General features: G+C 43.6%; 1 protein-coding gene across 1 annotated transcript in view; it reads left to right on the top strand.

Annotated features, from left to right (window-relative positions):
• The first annotated feature begins 11,146 nt into the window (after positions 1 to 11,146).
• Positions 11,147 to 22,236, top strand: part of RPA2 (replication protein A2) — a 39,829-nt gene continuing 28,739 nt past the window's right edge. Inside the window, exons 1-3 of the mRNA XM_073616255.1 lie at positions 11,147 to 11,295; positions 14,628 to 14,731; positions 18,017 to 18,118. Coding sequence (XP_073472356.1) covers positions 11,280 to 11,295; positions 14,628 to 14,731; positions 18,017 to 18,118 — 222 coding nt within the window. The 5' untranslated portion in view covers positions 11,147 to 11,279. The remainder of the gene's footprint in view (positions 11,296 to 14,627; positions 14,732 to 18,016; positions 18,119 to 22,236) is intronic.

Genomic DNA, 22,236 nt, shown 5'->3' with positions numbered 1-22,236 from the left:
ACTTTGCTAGCAAGATTGAAACCCCCCGGGAGTAGTTGTTGTAGGTGGCATGATATTGGGTAGCCAGCCAGGGACGTTTAAGAGTCCGTAACGTAATATCAGTAAGGTGGGTCTCCTGTAGACAGATGATATGAGGCTTATGTTTTTTTAAATAGAAAAACACTAGGGACCGCTTGTGAGGTGAGTTCAGACCTATGACATTCCAGGAAATTAATTTTAGCGCATCAGCCATATATGGTCTTATCTAACATAATATCATTAGGAAAGTTATCAAACATTACAGCATACCACATATGACATAGCATATAGTAGCGCCCATAGTAGGGATGCAATAGCAGTAGAAAAAAGCTGCGCATAGGAGCATGTAAAACAACAAAAAACCTGAGAGACCAGACATTCTTATCATCCCTAACTTGAGATGAGACTGGTGTGTCAAACATCCCCCCCTCTACTAACCCAAACACAGTGAGCATTGGTTCCCGGAACAAAAAAGAATCCCTCTCAGCAACAGTCATGAGAGAGATTAGGAAGACCTGTGGCCTGGCCACCTACTGGTATGGGGGATGTAGCAGTTTCATGGAGGCTCTCACGTAAGGTGCAGGTGTCCATCTTGCAGAATATAGGATAGTTCTGTAACATAAGGCACATTCAATAACAGTAATGGTGAATTAGGCACAACAGGTGCAATTTCTAAGTGGATCAGGGGATATATTGCTATTTGAAATTATCATCAGACCCGATTAGGGTGTAAGGAAGTTTAAAGAAAAGGGGTAATGCAGATACCTAATTTTGAGGAATGCTGTCTATTATGGCAAAAAGAGAGTGAGCACAGGATGGGGTTCTCAGATAGCAGTGCTAGCAGTCATCAAACAGGATAAACGCATAAGCATAAAAGACCCCCCCACGGATGACATCAGTTGCGGCGTTGCCTGGGTTGCTTTCCAAAGTGGGTATCTAGCCAGGCCATAGCTTCTTTAGGGCAGGTGCAAAAGTGAGCTTTGCCTTCATGGATGATGCGCAGTTTAGCAGGAAATAGCATCACATAGGGGAGGCCTTCATAGCGGAGTCTGTCTTTTATTGCGTTGGCGTTGCACTTCTGCTGAAAAATCAGGGTATATGGAGATGGAGTTGCCATTGAACTTCAGTGGACCTTTTTCTCTGGCAAGTCGCAGTATGGCGACTTTGTCACGGAAGTTGAAGACTTTCCCAATCAGCGATCTCGGGGGGGGCTGGTTGTGGAGGGCGCGCGGGGGGGGGTGCGATGCGCATGCTCAATTTCAAATGCACGTGAGAGCTCCTCTGACCCAAAAATGTCACGCAGCCATTTATGGAGAAACCTTTATGGAGGGACCTTCCGATCTTTCGGGGAACCCCACAAATCTGACATTGTTCCTTCGTGAACGATTTTCCAAATCGTCCAATTTAGCTCTAAAGGGTCACTAGCTCGTCTGTGGCCGTGCATACAGTCGCATTCAAAAGATGCACAGTATCTTCCAGAGAGCTGACACGTGCCTCCACCTCCCCTGTCCTATCCCTCAGGTTCTGCACGTCTTGCTTCAGTTAGGAGAAATCAATGTGGATGCTCTCCATTTGTACAGTGAGAGAAGCCTTGCAGTCTTTTATGGCCAGCATGATTTCTGCCAGTGTTGGTTCATCTATGGAGGGGCTGGGGGAGGTGGGGTCCGCTGAGCTGGGAGGGGAGTCTAGAGCTGCTAGGTGTGTAGCCTGGGTGGAAAGGCTGCAGGAATAGAATCACTCACCCCTTGTGCAGAGACCTGTGATGAGGATGGAGCTGGCTGCAGCGTGGCCTCATGCATGGCTGGAGGATCAGTGTCATCTTGCCTTTTGAACCAGATCAGTTGCTCCGCAGCGGATTGGGGCGCGGGTGGCCCATATTTGTTTGCCATCATGCTTGGAACGGGTGCCCACCGTCTTTATGAGGAGTTCGGTGCCACTTGTGAGGAGATTGGACCCAGGATGCCTGCAGGATGGATATTTAGAGCCTAAGAAGCGGAAGCACTCATAATGCCATATCCGTAAATTCAGGGAAACAGGAGAGGGTACTAATATATATAATATAATATATAATTGCTTACTATTTATTTATTTATTTATTTATTTCAGGTACTTATATAGCGCCGTCAATTTACGCAGCGCTTTACATATATATTGTACATTCACATCAGTCCCTACCCTCAAGGAGCTTACAATCTAAGGTCCCTAACTCACATTCATACATACTAGGGACAATTTAGACAGGATCCAATTAACCTACCAGCATGTCTTTGGAGTGTGGGAGGAAACCGGAGTACCCGGAGGAAACCCACGCATGCACAGGGAGAACATGCAAACTCCAGGCAGGTAGTGTCGTGGTTGGGATTCGAACCAGCGACCCTTCTTACTGCTAGGCAAGAGTGCTACCCACTACACCACTGTGCCTCTTACTATATTAGTACCTTCTCCTGTTTCCTGGATTTTTAGAGCCGGAGCTGTGGATCTAAGCTACTGTTCTCATGAACCTCAAGCCACGCCCCCCGTTATAATGCTTTTGTATTGCATTTTCGAAACAACAGCTGTACTGATTAAACGAAAATCGTATGATCTGGCATCGTACGAAAAAAAAATGTGTGCATGTCTGATCGGATGAACTGTCATGATCGGCTCTCAAAAGCGATTTACTAACGATCCGATTATCGTACGATTCAAAAGCAGTATTTTTCGTATGAATTTCTGATCGTGTGTATGGGGCTTAACCCTATAGAGGTACTCTTGATGAAAGCAAGAATTGGCCTTGCTGTCGAAAATTGAAATGATATGCACCTGTCATGCAGGTGCAGAAAAAAATGTTCCTTGGGTGTTAATTGTGCCCATGAAACCTACACCAAAAAATTTCTTCCAGATGAAATTAACAACCACAAAGCTAGGCAGCTTAGACAGTCTTTCAGAGAATCCAGATCCAGAAAGCACTTAATCAGGGACATCGCCATCAGGTAGTTTCACCAGGTGAAGTGCAAGCTCACTTTCATTTTAGACCTCAAAGGGTCTACTAAACAAGTAATAAAAGAAAATCCTAAATTTTGGGTTGTCCCCAGAAAAGTAATAGAGGGGAAATCTTCAAATGGAGACACTAGTTCTGGTGACCTGGAGGTCTCCAAGGAATTCACTTGATTTCCAGGGATTTCCTCTAATTTCCTGTTTGGTTATGGGACAGGAAGTGAAAGAAAATCTCCACAATAGGACACAGAGAAGAAAAAACTCTAGGAAGAAAAAATGTATGTGCCCCACAAGGCAATATCATAAGGTGCTAGTATGCACTGCATACTAGCACATTATGACATACCTTAACCACTTGCCGACCGCCTCACGCATATATACGTGAGCAGAATGGCACGGGCAGGCAAAATCACGTACCCATACGTGATTGCCTTCCCGCGGGCGGCAGTCGGCATTTGGCTATGAGCGATGAGAGACGAGGGGGAGACCATCCGATCGTGGCCCCCCCCTCGCGATCGCTCCCAGCCAATGAGGAACATCCCCTGCCTGTGTATAGTACACACAGGCAGAGGATGTGATGTCATCTCTCCCCGGCTCGGCAGTTTCCGTTCTAGCGCCGAGGAGAGAAGACATGTAAGTGCACCAACACACACACAGTAGAACATGCCAGGCACACAAAACACCCCCGATCCCCCCCGATCCCCCCCCCAATCACCCCTCCCCCCTCCCTGTCACACTGACACCAAGCAGTATTTTTTTTTTTTTTTTATGATTACTGCATGGTGTCAGTTAGTGACAGTTACTGTGGTAGGACAGTGAGTGTTACCCCCCTTTAGGTCTACGGTACCCCCCTAACCCCCCCTAATAAAGTTTTAACCCCTTGTCACCAGTGTCGCTAAGCGATCATTTTTCTGATCGCTGTATTAGTGTCGCTGGTGACGCTAGTTAGGAACGTAAATATTATAGTGTCAGGGCACCCGCCGTTTATTACCGAATAAAGGTTTAGCCCCCTGATCGCCCAGCGGTGATATGCGTCACCCCAGGCAGCGTCAGATTAGCGCCAGTACCGCTACCACCCACGCACGCAGCATACGCCTCCCTTAGTGGTATAGTATCTGAACGCATCAATATCTGATCCGATCAGATCTATACTAGCGTCCCCAGCAGTTTAGGGTTCCCAAAAACGCAGTGTTAGCGGGATCAGCCCAGATACCCGCTAGCACCTGCGTTTTGCCCCTCCGCCCGGCCCAGCCCAGCCCACCCAAGTGCAGTATCGATCGATCACTGTCACTTACAAAACGCTAAACGCATAACTGCAGCGTTCGCAGAGTCAGGCCTGATCCCTGTGATCGCTAACAGTTTTTTTGGTAGCGTTTTGGTGAACTGGCAAGCACCAGCCCCAGGCAGCGTCAGGTTAGCGCCAGTCGCGCTAACACCCACGCACGCACCGTACACCTTCCTTAGTGGTATAGTATCTGAACGCAACAATATCTGATCCGATCAGATCTATACTAGCATCCCCAGCAGTTTAGGGTTCCCAAAAACGCAGTGTTAGCGGGATCAGCCCAGATACCTGCTAGCACCTGCGTTTTTCCCCTCCGCCCGGCCCAGCCCAGCCCACCCAAGTGCAGTATCGATCGATCACTGTCACTTACAAAACACTAAACACATAACTGCAGCGTTCGCAGAGTCAGGCCTGATCCCTGCGATCGCTAACAGTTTTTTTGGTAGCGTTTTGGTGAACTGGCAAGCACCAGCCCCAGGCAGCGTCAGGTTAGCGCCAGTCGCGCTAACACCCACGCACGTACCGTACACCTCCCTTAGTGGTATAGTATCTGATCAGATCAATACCTGATCCGATCAGATCTATACTAGCGTCCCCAGCAGTTTAGGGTTCCCAAAAACGCAGTGTTAGTGGGATCAGCCCAGATACCTGCTAGCACCTGCGTTTTGCCCCTCCGCCCAGCCCGGCCCAGCCCACCCAAGTGCAGTATCGATCGATCACTGTCACTTACAGAACACTAAACGCATAACTGCAGCGTTCGCAGAGTCAGGCCTGATCCCTGCGATCGCTAACAGTTTTTTTGGTAGCGTTTTGGTGAACTGGCAAGCACCAGCGGCCTAGTACACCCCGGTCGTAGTCAAACCAGCACTGCAGTAACACTTGGTGACATGGCGAGTCCCATAAATGCAGTTCAAGCTGGTGAGGTGGCACAAGTAGTGTCCCGCTGCCACCAAAAAGACAAACACAGGCCCGTCGTGCCCATAATGCCCTTCCTGCTGCATTCGCCAATCCTAATTGGGAACCGACCACTTCTGCAGCGCCCGTACTTCCCCCATTCACATCCCCAACCAAATGCAGTCGGCTGCATGAGAGGCATTTTCTTTATGTCCTCCCGAGTACCCCTACCCAACGAACCCCCCCAAAAAAGATGTTGTGTCTGCAGCAAGTGCAGATATAGGCGTGACACCCGCTATTATTGTCCCTCCTGTCCTGACAATCCTGGTCTTTGCATTGGTGAATGTTTTGAACGCTACCATTCACTAGTTGAGTATTAGCGTAGGGTACAGCATTGCACAGACTAGGCACACTTTCACAGGGTCTCCCAAGATGCCATCACATTTTAAGAGACCCGAACCTGGAACCGGTTACAGTTATAAAAGTTAGTTACAAAAAAAAGTGTAAAAAAAAAAAAAAAAAAAAAAAAAAAAAACACATACAAAAATATAAAATAAAAAAAAAATAGTTGTCGTTTTATTGTTCTCTCTCTCTCTATTCTCTCTATTGTTCTGCTCTTTTTTACTGTATTCTATTCTGCAATGTTTTATTGTTATTATGTTTTATCATGTTTGTTTTTCAGGTCTGTAATTTTTTATACTTTACCGTTTACTGTGCTTTATTGTTAACCATTTTTTTATCTTCAGGTACGCCATTCACGACTTTGAGTGGTTATACCAGCATGATGCCTGCAGGTTTAGGTATCATCTTGGTATCATTCTTTTCAGCCAGCGGTCGGCTTTCATGTAAAAGCAATCCTAGCGGCTAATTAGCCTCTAGACTGCTTTTACAAGCAGTGGAAGGGAATGCCCCCCCCCACCGTCTTCCGTGTTTTTCTCTGGCTCTCCTGTCTCAACAGGGAACCTGAGAATGCAGCCGGTGATTCAGCCAGCTGACCATAGAGCTGATCAGAGACCAGAGTGGCTCCAAACATCTCTATGGCCTAAGAAACCGGAAGCTACGAGCATTTCATGACTTAGATTTCGCCGGATGTAAACAGCGCCATTGGGAAATTGGGAAAGCATTTTATCACACCGATCTTGGTGTGGTCAGATGCTTTGAGGGCAGAGGAGAAATCTAGGGTCTAATAGACCCCAATTTTTTCAAAAAAGAGTACCTGTCACCACCTATTGCTATGATAGGGGATATTTACATTCCCTGAGATAACAATAAAAATGATTTAAAAAAAAAAAATATGAAAGGAACAGTTTAAAAATAAGATAAAAAAGCAAAAAAATAAAGAAAAAGAAAAAAAGCACCCCTGTCCCCCCTGCTCTCGCGCTAAGGCAAACGCAAGCGTCGGTCTGGTGTCAAATGTAAACAGCAATTTCAGCATGCATGTGAGGTATCACCGCAAAGGTCAGATCGAGGGCAGTAATTTTAGCAGTAGACCTCCTCTGTAAATCTAAAGTGGTAACCTGTAAAGGCTTTTAAAGGCTTTTAAAAATGTATTTAGTTTGTCGCCACTGCACGTTTGTGCGCAATTTTAAAGCATGTCATGTTTGGTATCCATGTACTCGGCCTAAGATCATCTTTTTTATTTCATCAAACATTTGGGCAATATAGTGTGTTTTAGTGCATTAAAATTTTAAAAAGTGTGTTTTTTCCCCAAAAAATGCGTTTGAAAAATCGCTGCGCAAATACTGTGTGAAAAAAAAAAATGAAACACCCACCATTTTAATCTGTAGGGCATTTGCTTTAAAAAAATATATAATGTGTGGGAGTTCAAAGTAATTTTCTTGCAAAAAAAAATAATTTTTTCATGTAATCAAAAAGTGTCAGAAAGGGCTTTGTATTCAAGTGGTTAGAAGAGTGGGTGATGTGTGACATAAGCTTCTAAATGTTGTGCATAAAATGCCAGGACAGTTCAAAACCCCCCCAAATGACCCCATTTTGGAAAGTAGACACCCCAAGCTATTTGCTGAGAGGCATGTTGAGTCCATGGAATATTTTATATTGTGACACAAGTTGCGGGAAAGAGGCAATTTTTTTTTTTTTTTTTGCACAAAGTTGTCACTAAATGATATATTGCTCAAACATGCCATGGGAATATGTAAAATTACACCCCAAAATACATTCTGTTGCTTCTCCTGAGTATGGGGATACCACATGTGTGGGACTTTTTGGGAGCCTAGCCGCGCACGGGACCCAGAAAACCAAGCACCGCCTTCAGGCTTTCTAAGGGCGTAAATTTTTGATTTCACTCTTCACTGCCTATCACAGTTTCGGAGGCCATGGAATGCCCAGGTGGCAACCCCCCCCCCCAAATGACCCCATTTTGGAAAGTAGACATCCCAAGCTATTTGCTGAGAGGTATAGTGAGTATTTTGCAGACCTCACTTTTTGTCACAAAGTTTTGAAAATTGAAAAAAGAAAAAAAAAAATTTTTTTTTCTTGTCTTTCTTTATTTTCAAAAACAAATGAGAGCTGCAAAATACTCACCATGCCTCTCAGCAAATAGCTTGGGGTGTCTACTTTCCAAAATGGGGTCATTTGGGGGGGGTTTGTGCCACCTGGGCATTCCATGGCCTCCGAAACTGTGATAGGCAGTGAAGAGTGAAATCAAAAATTCACGCCCTTAGAAATCCTGAAGGCGGTGATTGGTTTTCGGGGCCCCGTACGCGGCTAGGCTCCTAAAAAGTCCCACACATGTGGTATCCCCATACTCAGGAGAAGAAGCTAAATGTATTTTGGGGTGCAATTCCACATATGCCCATGGCCTGTGTGAGCAATATATCATTTAGTGACAACTTTGTGCAAACAAAAAAAAAAAAAAATTTGTCACTTTCACGCAACTTGTGTCAAAATATAAAACATTCCATGGACTCAACATGCCTCAAAGCAAATAGCTTGGGGTGTCTACTTTCCAAAATGGGGTCATTTGGGGGGGGTTTATGCCATCTGGGCATTTTATGGCATTCAAAACTGTGATAGGTAGTGAGGAGTAAAATAAAAAATGTACGCCCTTAGAAATCCTGAAGGCAGTGATTGGTTTTCGGGGCCCCGTACGCGGCTAGGCTCCCAAAAAGTCCCACACATGTGGTATCCCCGTACTCAGGAGAAGCAGCTAAATGTATTTTGGGGTGCAATTCCACATATGCCCATGGCCTGTGTGAGCAATATATCATTTAGTGACAACTTTTTGTAATTTTTTTGTCATTATTCAATCACTTGGGACAAAAAAAATTAATATTCAATGGGCTCAACATGCCTCTCAGCAATTTCCTTGGGGTGTCTACTTTCCAAAATGGGGTCATTTGTGGGGGTTTTGTACTGCCCTGCCATTTTAGCACCTCAAGAAACGACATAGGCAGTCATAAATTAAAGGCTGTGTAAATTCCAGAAAATGTACCCTAGTTTGTAGGCGCTATAACTTTTGCGCAAACCAATAAATATACACTTATTGACATTTTTTTTACCAAAGACATGTGGCCGAATACATTTTGGCCTAAATGTATGACTAAAATTGAGTTTATTGGATTTTTTTTTAGAACAAAAAGTAGAAAATATCAATTTTTTTCAAAATTTTCGGTCTTTTTCTGCGTATAGCGCAAAAAATAAAAACGGCAGAGGTGATCAAATACCATCAAAAGAAAGCTCTATTTGTGGGAAGAAAAGGACGCAAATTTCGTTTGGGTACAGCATTGCATGACCGCGCAATTAGCAGTTAAAGCGACGCAGTGCCAAATTGTAAAAAGTGCTCTGGTCAGGAAGGGGGTAAATCCTTCCGGGGCTGAAGTGGTTAAAACAAAGCCCTTGAAACGAAGCCCTGTCTAGCATATCTAGCATTTTCATTTTACCTACAGGTAAGCTTTATTATAAGCTTACCTGTAGGTAATAAAAGCAGAGGGTTTACTACCACTTTAATAAAGGACTACACATCTTAAAAGGACCGAACCAGATCCAATGTTTTTGTTTTACTATTTTCACTTTTAAAAAAGATAACACAGCAATAAGTACCTGTTTGCAAAATGTTATACCACAGAATATGAAAAACTTTTTGTTTTTTAAAAATGTTCGGTCTTTTTTTGTTTGTTTAGCAAGATACATAGAAAAAACCTAGTGGTGATTAAATACCACAAAGACCAGAGCACTTGCGATTTGGCACTGCGTCGATTTAACTTAAAATTGCGCGGTCGTGCGACGTGGCTCCCAAACAAAATTGAAGTCCTTTTTTTCCCCAAAAATAGAGCTTTCTTTTGGCGGTATTTGATCACCTCTGCAGTTTTTATTTTTTGCGCTATAAACAAAAAAATAGCGACAATTTTGAAAAAACGCATTATTTTTTACTTTTTGCTATAATAAATATCCCCCAAAAATATATATAAAAACATTTTTTTCCTCAGTTTAGGCCGATATGTAGTCTACATATTTTTGGTAAAAAAAATCGCAATAAGCGTATATTGATTGGTTTGCGCAAAAGTTATAGCGTCTACAAAATAGGGGATAGTTTTATGGCATTTTTATTAATATTTTTTTTTTTTTTACTAGTAATGGCGGCGATCAGCAATTTTTATTGTGACTGCGACATTATGGCGGACAGATCGGACACTTTTGGCGCTATTTTGGGACCATTCACATTTATACAGTGATCAGTGCGATTAAAAATGCATTGATTACTGTGTAAATGTGACTGGCAGTGAAGGGGTTAAAAACTAGGGGGTGCTGTAGGGGTTAAGTGTGTCCTAGGGAGTGATTCTAACTGTGGGGGCGAGGGGCTACGTGTGACACGACACTGATCACCGCTCCCAATTACAGGGAGATGTGATCAGTGTCACTAGGCAGAAAGGGGAAATACTTGTTTACATCAGCATTTCCCCGTTCCTCCTCTCCGTGAGACGATCGTGGGTATCCCCGCGGACATCGAGTCCGCGGGACCCGCGATCACACTCACAGGGCTCGCTGCGTGCCCGCAAGCCGCTTCTTAAAGGGCAACGTACTGGTACGTTAATATGCCTGTATGTGCCCTTCTACTGAAGTATATCAGCGTGAGCCGGTCGGCAAGCCGTTAAAAATGTCATTCGGGGAATGTTTAATGACTTTGTCATTCTCATTCAAAGTGTGACAGCGCTAAAAGCTAAAAAAGTGGCCTGGGCAAGAAGCGGATAAAAGTGTCCAGTAAGCAAGTGACTAAATAACATTATCCCCCTCCCCGAGTCCCCCATAGACCTCAGTGGGATTCACCACAAAGTTTGTGAACAAGCAGTCAGCAAATCAGTTAAAGTGGTTGTACACCCCGATGTCTATGGTGCATGCGCTGTTTAGAAAGGGCACATTGTGCCGTTTCTAATAGGGGTCATGCCATCACTGGCATGCGCGGGAGTGACGTCACATCACGTGACTCTAGCCAGTCACAGAGCCAGAGTTCACAGCCATAGAAGAAAAAGGGCTGAAGATTGACGCTTGCTGCTAGTGGGGACAGCGGTGACATCGCAGGCTTTGGTTTCAGGTAAGTGACACATACATTATGCTTTACCTTTGCAGGGAAATAAAGAGGAAGTAAAACCCACCAGGGTTTACTTCCTCTTTAAGCTGAACTCAACCATCCCTATCAAATATATATAGATAATAGAGGTATATTGTATACTTATATGTACCTTCTAAAAATGTAAGCCATTGGCAAAAAACAACGCTACCCGCACTAAAAACAATTAAAAGTTGCTCTTCTACGCAGGCGCCTGAACTTACAGACAACCAAGTGATTACAACCCCTCCTCCCGGACGTAGGGACGCCGACATGCATAGCCCGCGTGCGTATATCCCCTAACAAACATGGCGAGAAGTTCGTCACAGCAGAAAAAATAGACATGAGGCCGAACGTCGTGACGTTCTTGTCCTGACAGAGCTCCAGCAAGAAGCTGATTGGCCAGAAGGGGTCGGCGTCCCAGCGCTGCCTTGGATGTGAGTGGTGGCGGGAGAGGGGCGGAGTTTCTGATTGGCTCGGAAAGGTTAGCGCGCGAATAGGCTGATTGTGGTGCCTGGAGTGTGAAGCGGAATTGCGGGCAAGATGTGGAATAACCATGGTGAGTCCTGGGTGCCGGGAATATCCCATACATTCAGTCCTTGTGTGTTGGTTTCCGGACTCGTCTAGTTGTCAGTGTGTTCACAGTTCAGATGCACATTCCGGAACAGTGACGTATTATTATAGAATATGGGACACGGTGGTGTTATAACGTCCCTTCATAAAATCTGTGAACTCTATTGCTGTCTTTTATGTTTTTTTTAACAGTGAAAATAGTAAAACAAAAACAGCATTGGATCAGATTCGGTCCATTATTAAAGTGGTAGTAAACCCTCTGCTTTTATTACCTACAGGTAAGTTTATAATAAAGCTTGTAGGTAATTAACATTTAAATAAACCACTACATTTAACATGTAGCTAAAATGAAACCATACACGTTTAGGCGATATGCTAGGCAGTGCACCACGGGGGTGGGGGGGCTTCGATTTAAGCATACTAGCACATTATGACAAACTTGGCTTAAAATTTAAGGTAAGTGTCGTAATGTGCTAGTATGTGGTGCATACTAGCATATTATGATATTGCCTTGCAAGGGGGGCTTTAACCACTTGCTTACTAGGCACTTAAACCCCCTTCCTGCCCAGACCCATTTTCAGCGCTGTCAATTTTTGAATGACAATTGCGCGGTCATGCTACAGTTTACCCAAATGAAATTTTTATCTTTTTTTTTTTTTATTATTATTTTCACGCAGATAGAACATTCTTTTGGTGGTGTTTAATTGCTGTTGGGTTTTTTATTTTCATAAGTTTCATCGTTTATTTGAGGTGATTGAAGCCGTATTAGTGCAATTGTGACAGAGAAAATTGAGTACTGTCCGTGATACTTTTTTTATTTGCACTAACATATCATTTTTTCACGGACGAGCTTTCGGGGTGTGTCCCCTTCTTCAAAGTCCAAGCAGTACTGATTCACAAAAGTTTGAAAATATTTTTTTTTTTGTTATAAAATTTTAAAAACAGGTAATTTTTCTCCTGCACTGATCTGTGGCACTGATTTTTAGACACTGGTGGGCTTTGATGGGTGGCACTGGGTGGGCACAGCTGCGGCTTTCTGAGTGAGGGACCGATGTCCCTCTGACAGAAGCCGGCGATCGGCTTTTTTTTCCCATCACGCTGACAGCATGAGGGAAAAAAAAAAATACTGATTACCGAGCTTCTGTTTACATCATGTGGTCAGCCGTCATTGGCTGACAGCTAATCACGTGGTAAGGGGCCAGGATCAACCCCTTACTCCGATCTGTGATTAGCCGAGTCTCATAGCGTCATTAGCATAGAATTTTGTTACACATTACCTTATACTAACAAATTGAAAATTCTGTTTTAATTAAAGTAGAATTACAGCTTATACCTAACTAGCCTTAAAAATGCTGCTTCCCTCCACCCATGCTGAATAACCTGTGTAAGAAAGATGTATATGTTGCGCTAAATGAAAAATTCATATCCAAATAGTAAATCATAAAGGCTTTAAAGTCCAAAGAACCACATGATGAATGTGTAGCCAAAAAATAAAAACACAGTAGTGTCCGTGAGTGTAGATTAAAAAAAAATCCTCCACCATGTGTTGAAGCCACCGACACAAAGGTCAAGATGTATTCTTACCACAGAGTATGGACCCTCTGATTATGGAAGGTCACATAAGCCTTAGTAATCCACCACTGTTAGTTGGCCCTGGAAAACGAAAAGCGATGGTATAGGTCACATGCGCAGCTCCTGCTAATATGACCTCTGGTCATCCGAATTTTGCAGCGGTACAGCCAATAAAAGAGAAGGGGCTCCAATAGTGTAAAACCTCTTACAAAAGTAGAATATTGCACTTACATGTTTACAAAATAATACAAGCAGATAGCAGCATGATTAACGGCGATCAGTGAAGGTTCAGATAGTGCGATGACAGGTCTGTGTAACTCCGCCCGACCGGTTTCGTCACAAGTGTGGACTTTTTGTGACTAAACCAGTCAGGCGGAGATGCACAGACCTGCCATCGCGCTATCCGAACCTTCACTGATTGCTGTTAGCCATGCTATCTGCTTGTATTTTGGAAACATGTAAGTGTAATATTCTACTTCAATAAATTATTTGTAAGAGGTTTTACACTGTTGGAGCCCCTTCTCTTTTATTGGGTGTACCGCTACATAATTCTTTTGACCGGAGATCAGTTCAACAGAAGCTGTGTATGTGACCTATACCATCGCCTCTTGTCTTCCAGGGCCAACTAACAGTGATGGATTACTAAGGCTTATATGTGACCTTCCATAATCAGATGGTCCATACTTTGTGGTAAGAGTACATCTTGACCTTTGTGTCAGCTTTTCACATGGAGGATTTTTTGTGGGTTTTTTTTGGCTACACATTTATTATGTGTTTCTTTGGACTTTAAAGCCTTTATGATTCACTATTGATGTTGCAGCTTCCTCCAATGTATGTATTTTATTGTTATACAAGCACAATATTGCTCACACATTTAAGAAAGATGTATATACAGTGGAACCTTGGTTTACGAGTAACGCAGTTAACGAGCGTTTTGAAAGACGAGCAACTTTAAAAAAAAAAAAAAAATTCTGACTCGGTTTGTGAGTGTTGTCCCGCAAAACGAGCAGAATTCAAGCTAATGTGGTGTGCAGTACCGCATTTGAGCCAGAGGGGTGGGGGTGCCAGGGACACTCGGAACGGTTTGGAGCCTTTCGGAATCACTCAGAAATACTTTGTTTCCGAGGCTTTCCAAGTTCAGCCAAGCTGTCCCCGAGTATTTCCGAGGCTCTCTTGCGCCCCCACCTCTAGCCACATGCGGTATTGCATGTAATAGAAGTCAATGCAGAACGAATTATCTTCCATTGACTTCTATGGGGAAACTCGCTTTGATATGCAAGTGCTTTTGGATTACAAGCATTCTCCTGGAATGGATTATGCTCGTAATCCAAGGTTCCACTGTATGTATCTTTTTTCGGCTTGTTCCAATCTGTCACATGATCCAGCTCCCCTGTGTCAGTCAGCAGTGCCTGCAGTGCGGAGGAGGGAGGACTGACGATGGATGGGCCATAGAAGCCTATGGGTGACATCACCACTCCAGGCTAGTAATTACTAGCAATTGCCAATTGTTCTACTCCCTCCCCTGTAGCCACTGCTGGCTGACATGGGATCATGTGACCGGAGCGGGCTGAGAAAAATATATACTTTCTTTTTACATGAGTTAGGAGGGGGAAGGGACATTTTTAAGACTAGTAAGGTTTAGGTTGGAATTCTACTTTTACAGATTTTTAATGCTGTATATTTTTATATATATTTTTCAATCTCATTTTATCTGTTTTTTTTTTTTTTTTTTTTTTTGCACATTAGGTGGTTTCGATGGCGGCTATGGTGGCGGCACAGGCGGAGGAGGGTATATGCAATCACCAGGAGGCTTTGGCTCCCCAGCACCTACACAAGGAGAAAAAAAATCTGTGCGTATAAAAAAAAAATATATTATATAGTATATTTGCTTACTGTCTCCACCAGCAGAAGACCCTTTAGAACAGGGGTTTCAACCTTATAAACAAAGGGCCAATTTACTGTCCTTCCAATTTTAGGGTGGCCCGACTAGGACCAGTGGGATTAGAAAATGTCCTGTTATCCACAGGGAGTAAACAATGCCATATCTTTTGTGTTGGTGGAGGACTAGTGGCTCATCTATATCAGTGGAAGGAATAGTGCACCATTGTTGGTGCCGGTTGGAGGAATAGTGCTCCACTGTTGGTGTCAGTGGATGGAATGGTGCACCAGGGGCTGAATAAGGGCAAGCAAAGACTGTTGCTTTAGAAGAACCGTTATAATCTACATGTAACATCAAAGTTATGCAAAAAAAGTACAGTTGGTTATCGTCAAAATTCTAACGTTTAAAAGGGAACAATGGGAAAAATAAAATACAAAACTATATTATAATTCACAGCAGTGTCTATTTCGATTTGATTTTTTTTTCTGTCTCTTCTCTTAAAATTCTTATGTGACCCTATGAACCAGAGCAGTGTTTCTTATGACTGGAGTTGTTTTGAAGGTTAAAGTTTATCTAAACCGAGGGGGGGGGGGGGGGTAATATGCTAATCCTAAGGCTAGGTTCACATCTATGCACTTCTTGGTGCAGGGGTAGGCAACCTTAAAGAGATGGAGATCTACCTGAACAATATGGAAGAAGTCAAAGATCACCAGGCACAGTGTCTCCTCCTCACACCTGGTTTAAAGCCCTAGTTGCTGTACTACTAATCGTGTGCATTGTACAGCAATCATAGGTTTAAATCAGGTGGTGAGGAGGCAACATATTGCCGCCTCCTTACCACCTGTCAAACACACTCGGCAAGCTTTTCAGGGAAGCAGCAGTGGTTGCTGCACTTGTGAATGAGCCCTTAGTTGCGTTTGGCAGCGGCACTCTTAGGGCTTGTTCACACGTAAGGTGGGGGTAAAACCCTGCTGTTGAGTTGGGGTTTTACAATCCCCAATCCCTAACCCCTTTAGCTGGTGTACACATGCTGCAGCAGGAAATAAAACCCCCTGTTGCTTTTGGTGGCTGCTTCCGCCTGCCAATCGCGACCAGTTCAAGTAAATGGGGCCACTTTGCAAGCGTCCTGCAACTGCATGCTTCTGCGGGATCCAAGAGGTTAGAACAGCTGGTGAGAGAGCAACACAATGCTGTCTGCTTTAACACCTTGTTTGCTGCACTGCACAAGGTTGCAGGGCACTTCTAGAGCGGCCTCATTCACTTGAATGGGTCATGCTACACCCACCAACCATGACAGGGTGTATAACTCCTGCTGTGGCTGCAACATGTGTACGCCCCTGGCCACTGCAGCTAAAGAAGGTGGCTAAATGCATCTCAACCATGGGGTTTTACCACCCCCCCAAACTGCAAATGTGAATGAACCCTTACTGTTCTGAGTCCCATATGAGCAGTGCATCTGTGACTTTCCTGGTTTTGCTGAGCTTTGCCATAGACTTCTATTATATTCTACAGACGTGGTGCACTTTCTAAAAGTGCATCAAAACTCCTGCATTCAGAAAGTGCACCAAACCCGCAGGATATAATAGAAGTCTATGGCTAAGCATAGAAAACCTGCAGGAAGAGTGGGTAAACCACGGCACATCTGTGTGAAAGCAGCCCTATACTATTATGCCCAGTGTATTGCTTCACACCTCAAGATCTCTTCTTTCCTGCTGCTGGCACCACTCTGGAGACCGCTAGCCTGGTTAAGAGCTTGTGTGCAGTATCACTTCCCATGGGATAGGAGCCAGCACTACAGAGGAGGCATCAGCTTATGCGGCTCTTGCCCCCTACTACAGCTCCAACTTTGCAAGTAGTCCCTCTGTATTACACTCTGATAATCTGGAATGGCGGGTCAGCAAGTCCAGACCGTGATCTACAGGTTGCTGACCCCAATTTTAGTGTGTTTGCAGCTCCACAGAAACTCACTACAGTCCATTTATTCTTCTTTCCTATTGATTCCGTTCACATCTATGCAGTTTCCTGCACAATACAGGTAGTCCCCGGGTTACAAACAAGCTAGGGACTGTAGGTTTGTTCTTAAGTTGAATCTGTAAGTCGGAACAGGTACATTTTTTTGTAGTGTAGTTGGCTGGAGTGTAGCTCCAGCCCAAAAAATAATTTTTAAGCTGTTTGGATAGCATAGGGAAGGGTTAACACCCCTGTAACATTTGTTTTGCTGTCTGTGTCCCTGTTCAGAAGATTTCACCTCACTTTCTGTCCCAATGACAATTGGATTTTGAAAATTGTGGGTTGTTGTTGAAACAAGCCTTGGTGATAAAGCATCAGCGGAGACAACTTTTTCCCATAATAACTTTTACAGGAGTGAATTTCCCTTCCTAGGGGTAGATTTTCTCACTTTCTGTTGTCTCCATTCGTTTGTAAGTAGGAGTCGTTTGTAAGTCGGATATTTGTAACTAGGGGACTGCCTGTACAGTGTTTTACATGCAGCACGGTGCATTTTTGGCTCCATGGAATTGCTTCAAAAATGCATGAAAATGCAGTTTTGGTGTGTTTTCTGAACATGCATAGATGTGAACCTAGCCTTAAATGTGTCGGCTGCATTCATTTTCTTTAGGGCCCATTTCACAGCAGATGCAGTTGGATTGGTTGCATTTCTTTTTTATTTTATTTTTATGACATTCCCACTGCATTGATGGTGTACACATACATTCAAAAACTTGCAGTAGAAGTAAAGTTTCTGGTTTGAATGGACCCTTCATCTGGTGATCTGCCAGAATCGCACTTCCTGTCTTAAGTTATGCTCACTCTATTGTGTCTATGATGGAGCAACAGGCACCTTTTAGATGGCAGCCTGTGGAGAGGGTAGCGTTAGGGGTGTGGTTTTTTTTTTTTTGTTTTTTTTTGTTTTTTCATAAGTGACCAACAAAGCCTAACTCCCACTAACACTTTAGGTAGTTAAAGGCACTACTCTCTGGATCCATTCATGGAACCAGTTTTCTATCAATGTACATACAATTTTGTCAATTCCAAGAAAATTTTATTTTATAGAATAAATGTTTGAGGTACACTATCAATGCCTTAGCAAAATCTAGATAAACTACATCCACCGGACTGCCACCATTCATTTTCTCACTAAATACTATGCATTCACTTTCCGGAGGGCTGAATGAGTATTCATAATTATAAGTTTTTTTTGTTTTTTGTTTTTTTTTATTTCACAGCTTGATCACCAGCATGTTATTTTTTATTTCAGAGGTCCAGGACACAGCAAATTGTTCCTTGTACAGTTTCCCAGTTGCTGTCTGCCACCCAAAGTGATGAACTCTTCAAGATAGGAGAGGTGGAACTTTCTCAGGTGTGTAAGGATTGGTTGTGTGACAATGAGAATAGGTAGAAAATAGGTTAGTCTGGACATGTCTTAAGCCACTTGCCAAACCAGTCATGTATCTGGTATGACGTTAGACTTAAGTAGTTGTACCGGGATGATGGCTTCAGGCATCGTTTGGTTCTGGGTTTTTTTTTTTTTTTTTTTTTTTTTTTTTTTTTTTCTAGAGCGGACGGTTGGCTCTCTTGTAAAAGCAAGCCAGCGGCTAACTAGCTGCTGGCTTGCTTTTACAAGCAGCGGGAAGGGACACCTGCCACAGCTTTACCGGGATCTCCCGTACCATTGAGAGTCCCGATTGACGAGCTGGCACTTCCGTCGGCTGATCGGGGAACCAAACAAAGACCTGATTGGCTTTGGTTGGCTATGGTAACCCGGAAGCGATTATCTGACATAAATTCTGCTTTACCTGGATGTCAACGGCACCATTTTCAAATATCAAAAGCTTTTGATCACATTGATCTTGTAGATCTTATAGACCCCAGATCTCTTCATAAAAAGTACTTGTCACAAAGGAAGTTTTCATTCCTTGACGGCAATAAAAGTGCCTCTTCCCCTTGCACACAAACAGCGGTTGTCCCACACATGTGAGGTTTCACCGCGAATGCCAGATCATGGGCAATAGTTCTAGCACCAGACCACTTGTGTAAATATAAAGTGGTAACCTGTAAAGGCTTTTAAAGCATCACCTGTGGATAGTAAATTGTATGCCGTTTGTTGCCATTGCATGGGTGTGCACAGTTTTAAAGTGTGACACGTTTGTTATCTACAGTCCTTGACAAAAGTCTTGTTGCTTGTGTACATATTGACCTGAAGTGCTGCTAAAATATATTTCTAATCAAGATTTTGTTACAAGAAATGTGTCATTTTAATCCCAACAGCTTTTGTAATAATGTTTTAGTGCAAAACGAAACTGACAAAAAGTATTCTAATATTCACAGCTTGGTAAAGCCCACTGAGTAAATTTTTGCCAAGACATAAGTGTTGTCGCCTTGTTATATGAGCTTCACCTGTGACTAATAATGGATCAATTAGGTCTCAGGTGTGTATAAAAAGAACACCAGTACACTAGACCTTCTCAACTGCAACTAGACCTCTGCAAACATGCCTAAAATTCACCCGGAGACTAAAGTGTTGATTATCAAGAGGCTGAAGACCAGATCCACTGCTGATGTGGCAGACACCTTCAATGTGTCTCAGCGTCAAGTTCAGAGGATAAAAAAAAGATTTGAAGAGACTGAAGATGTTTTGGACAAGGCCAGGTCAGGCCGACCCCGCAAGACAACTGCTCGAGAGGACCGTTTGTTGGCTTGAAAATCCAAGGCCAGCCCATTTTCCACTGCAGCGGAGCTCCACGAGACCTGGTCACCTGAAGTCCCTGTGTCAACCAGAACAGTTTGTCGGATTCTGTCTCTAAATGGCCTCCATGGTTGAATCAGTGCCCATAAGCCAGCACTAAACAAAAAATAAGTGAAAAACCGTGTGGCATTTGCCAAGGGCCACAGCCTGCTAAAAGGATGGACTCTGGAAAAGTGGCAGAAGGTGGATTTTTCAGATGAAAACCTCTGTTGAATTACACCACAGTCGCCGCAAATATTGCAGGAGACCCACTGGAACCCGCATGGAGATGAGATTTACCCAGAAAACAGTGAAGTTTGATGGAGGCAAAATCATGGTCTGGGGTTACATCCAGTTTGGGGGTGTGCGAGGGATCTGCAGGGTGGAAGGCAACATCAATAGTCTAAAATACCAAGAAATCTTAGCTACCTCTTATATTCCCAACCATAAAAAAGGCCAAATTTTGCAGCAGGATGGTGCTCCATCGCATACTTCCATCTCCACATCAAAGTTCCTTAAGGCAAAGAAGATCAAGATGCTCCAGGATTGGCCAGCCCAGTCACCAGACATGAACATCATTGAGCATATGTGGTGTAGGATGAAAGATGACGCATGGAAGACGAAACCAAAGAATATTGATGAACTCTGGGAGGTATGCAAGACTGTTTTCTTTGCTATTCCTGATGACTTCATCAATAAATTGTATGAATCCTTGCCAAACCACATGGATGCTGTCCTTCAAGCTCATGGAAGTCATACAAGATATTAAATTTGGATCTCATAGCACCACTACTTAATTTGCTGACATATTTTTGGATTTTCAGTAAAGTTGTTCAATTTCTGTATAGGCGACAAAACTTTTGTCTTGCCAAAATTTGACCTGTCTGTCTTGATTAAATGATAAATCTTTTTTCAGTGAAACTAATTTATTTCAGTGCATTAAACATCATTTGGGAGGGCTTTAGCTTTTCATATGAGCTATTTCTAACACCAATTGATTAATTAAAAGTCAGGTTAATAGCAGGAGTTTCTACAAAATAGAGAAGCGACAAGACTTTTGTCAGGGACTGTATTTACAGGGCATAACATCTTTTATATTTTACCAAAAAATTGGTTCATGTAATGGGTTTTTTTTTGCATTAAGATTCTAAAGGTGTGTGGGTTTTTTTTTTAAAGTGCATTTGAGAAACCCCTTAACAAATACCATAAGAAAAAAAAAATGCACAACTCACCATTTTTATTTTCTAGGGCTTCTGCTTAAAAAATGTTTGGGAGTTCTAACATTTTCTAGCAAAAAATGCAGATTTTTACATGTAAAGAAAGTGCCAGATAAGGCCTTCGAGTGGTTAATGTCCACTTATTTAAGGCCCCTTTCACACGAACGGACCATTCAGGTCCGCCTGTCAGTTTTGACGGCGGACCTGAACGGGCGCTCCACGTTAGCCTATGGAGCAACGAATGTCAGCGGAGACATCTGCTGACGATCTGATCCGCTAAAAGCAGACGGATGGCCCTACGTCCGGATCCGTCGCTATCGGGTGAAATCTGATGAAAAGGGACATGCTGTCCCTTTTCATCCGATCCCTCCATAGGCAGCAGCGGCGCCTGACAAGCCCCTGCAGCTCAGTGAGCAGAGAGGGACCTGTCATCCGCCGGCTCAGCGGAGATCAACGGAGAGATCTCCCGCTGAGCCGGCGGACCGAGGCGGGCTCCGTGGAAGCGGAGTCCGCCTCGTGTGAATGAGGCCTAAGACTGTAACATTGGCGGCCATGGAGAAGGAAAAAACAGTGGTTAATTTGCATTTCCATCACCTACCTCCCCAGAGGGGATTGTACACGTGCCACAGCAAGTTTAACTCTGGATGCCGAGTTTAATGGGCAACTCTATAAAGAGATTCCCAAACTCAAACTTGCCAACCAGCCAGTGACCAGTCTAACAATATGCGTTAAGAACGGGTTTACCTGCACACATTTGCAAATAATTAATTTTGCAACAAATTAATAGGCAACTCTGCCTGTCATACTTGCCCGTGGAAGTCAGGCCTGCCCTGCATTTCAATACAAAATCCCTCTTTGGCTGGGAGAAAAAGTCAGAAAACGCGGTTATAGGAAGTGGCATCCTATCCTTGTTGAACCACAAAAGGTGTTTGTTAAGCTGCCACCTATAGGATGATTGGACACTGGCGAGCAAAAACACTGTAGGCCAGCCCATGCTAACCCCTCCTTCTACCAGCATACCTCAGGACATATTTTCTTAGTCTCTACTGTGTTAGAGACTAAAGTGTGTGGTGTTTATTTTTTTTTGTTTTTTTACACTAGCACTAGGCCAGGCTTTTGGAGTACCATGTCTGGACCCTTCTAAATTAAACATTAGGGAATAGCCAGCAAGTGGCCCTTAGACACTGGGTTCTATGTGGTGCGCTTTCCATAATCCATTTTGGTTTTTATATGTGGAGTGCTTTCCAGGTCGTCTTGGCACATACCTCATTTGCAAAGGTCACTGGGGGCTTTTATCCTCCATTCCTGCCGATTTTTGCCACGAAGTGGTTAAGGCTGTGGGGCTGAGCACTGTTGTACTCTGGAGTGTCATGCACCTGCACTTTTTCCTGCAATACATCATCAGTTAAGCATCTCCCTCCTCCTTCCTCCCTCCTCCCCACATGGAAAATGTTTTCTACTACCTGGTTACTCTGACCTTGGTCCCATCCTACCCTTACCTACTATCGCTGTACTGGGTGCCTTCAGCTCAGATCT

The sequence above is a fragment of the Aquarana catesbeiana genome, linkage group LG02 (assembly GCF_042186555.1).
Source record: "Aquarana catesbeiana isolate 2022-GZ linkage group LG02, ASM4218655v1, whole genome shotgun sequence".
Taxonomy (NCBI): Eukaryota; Metazoa; Chordata; class Amphibia; order Anura; family Ranidae; genus Aquarana; species Aquarana catesbeiana.
Note: the sequence above shows the minus strand (reverse complement) of the source record. Positions and strands in the feature narration are given on the sequence as shown.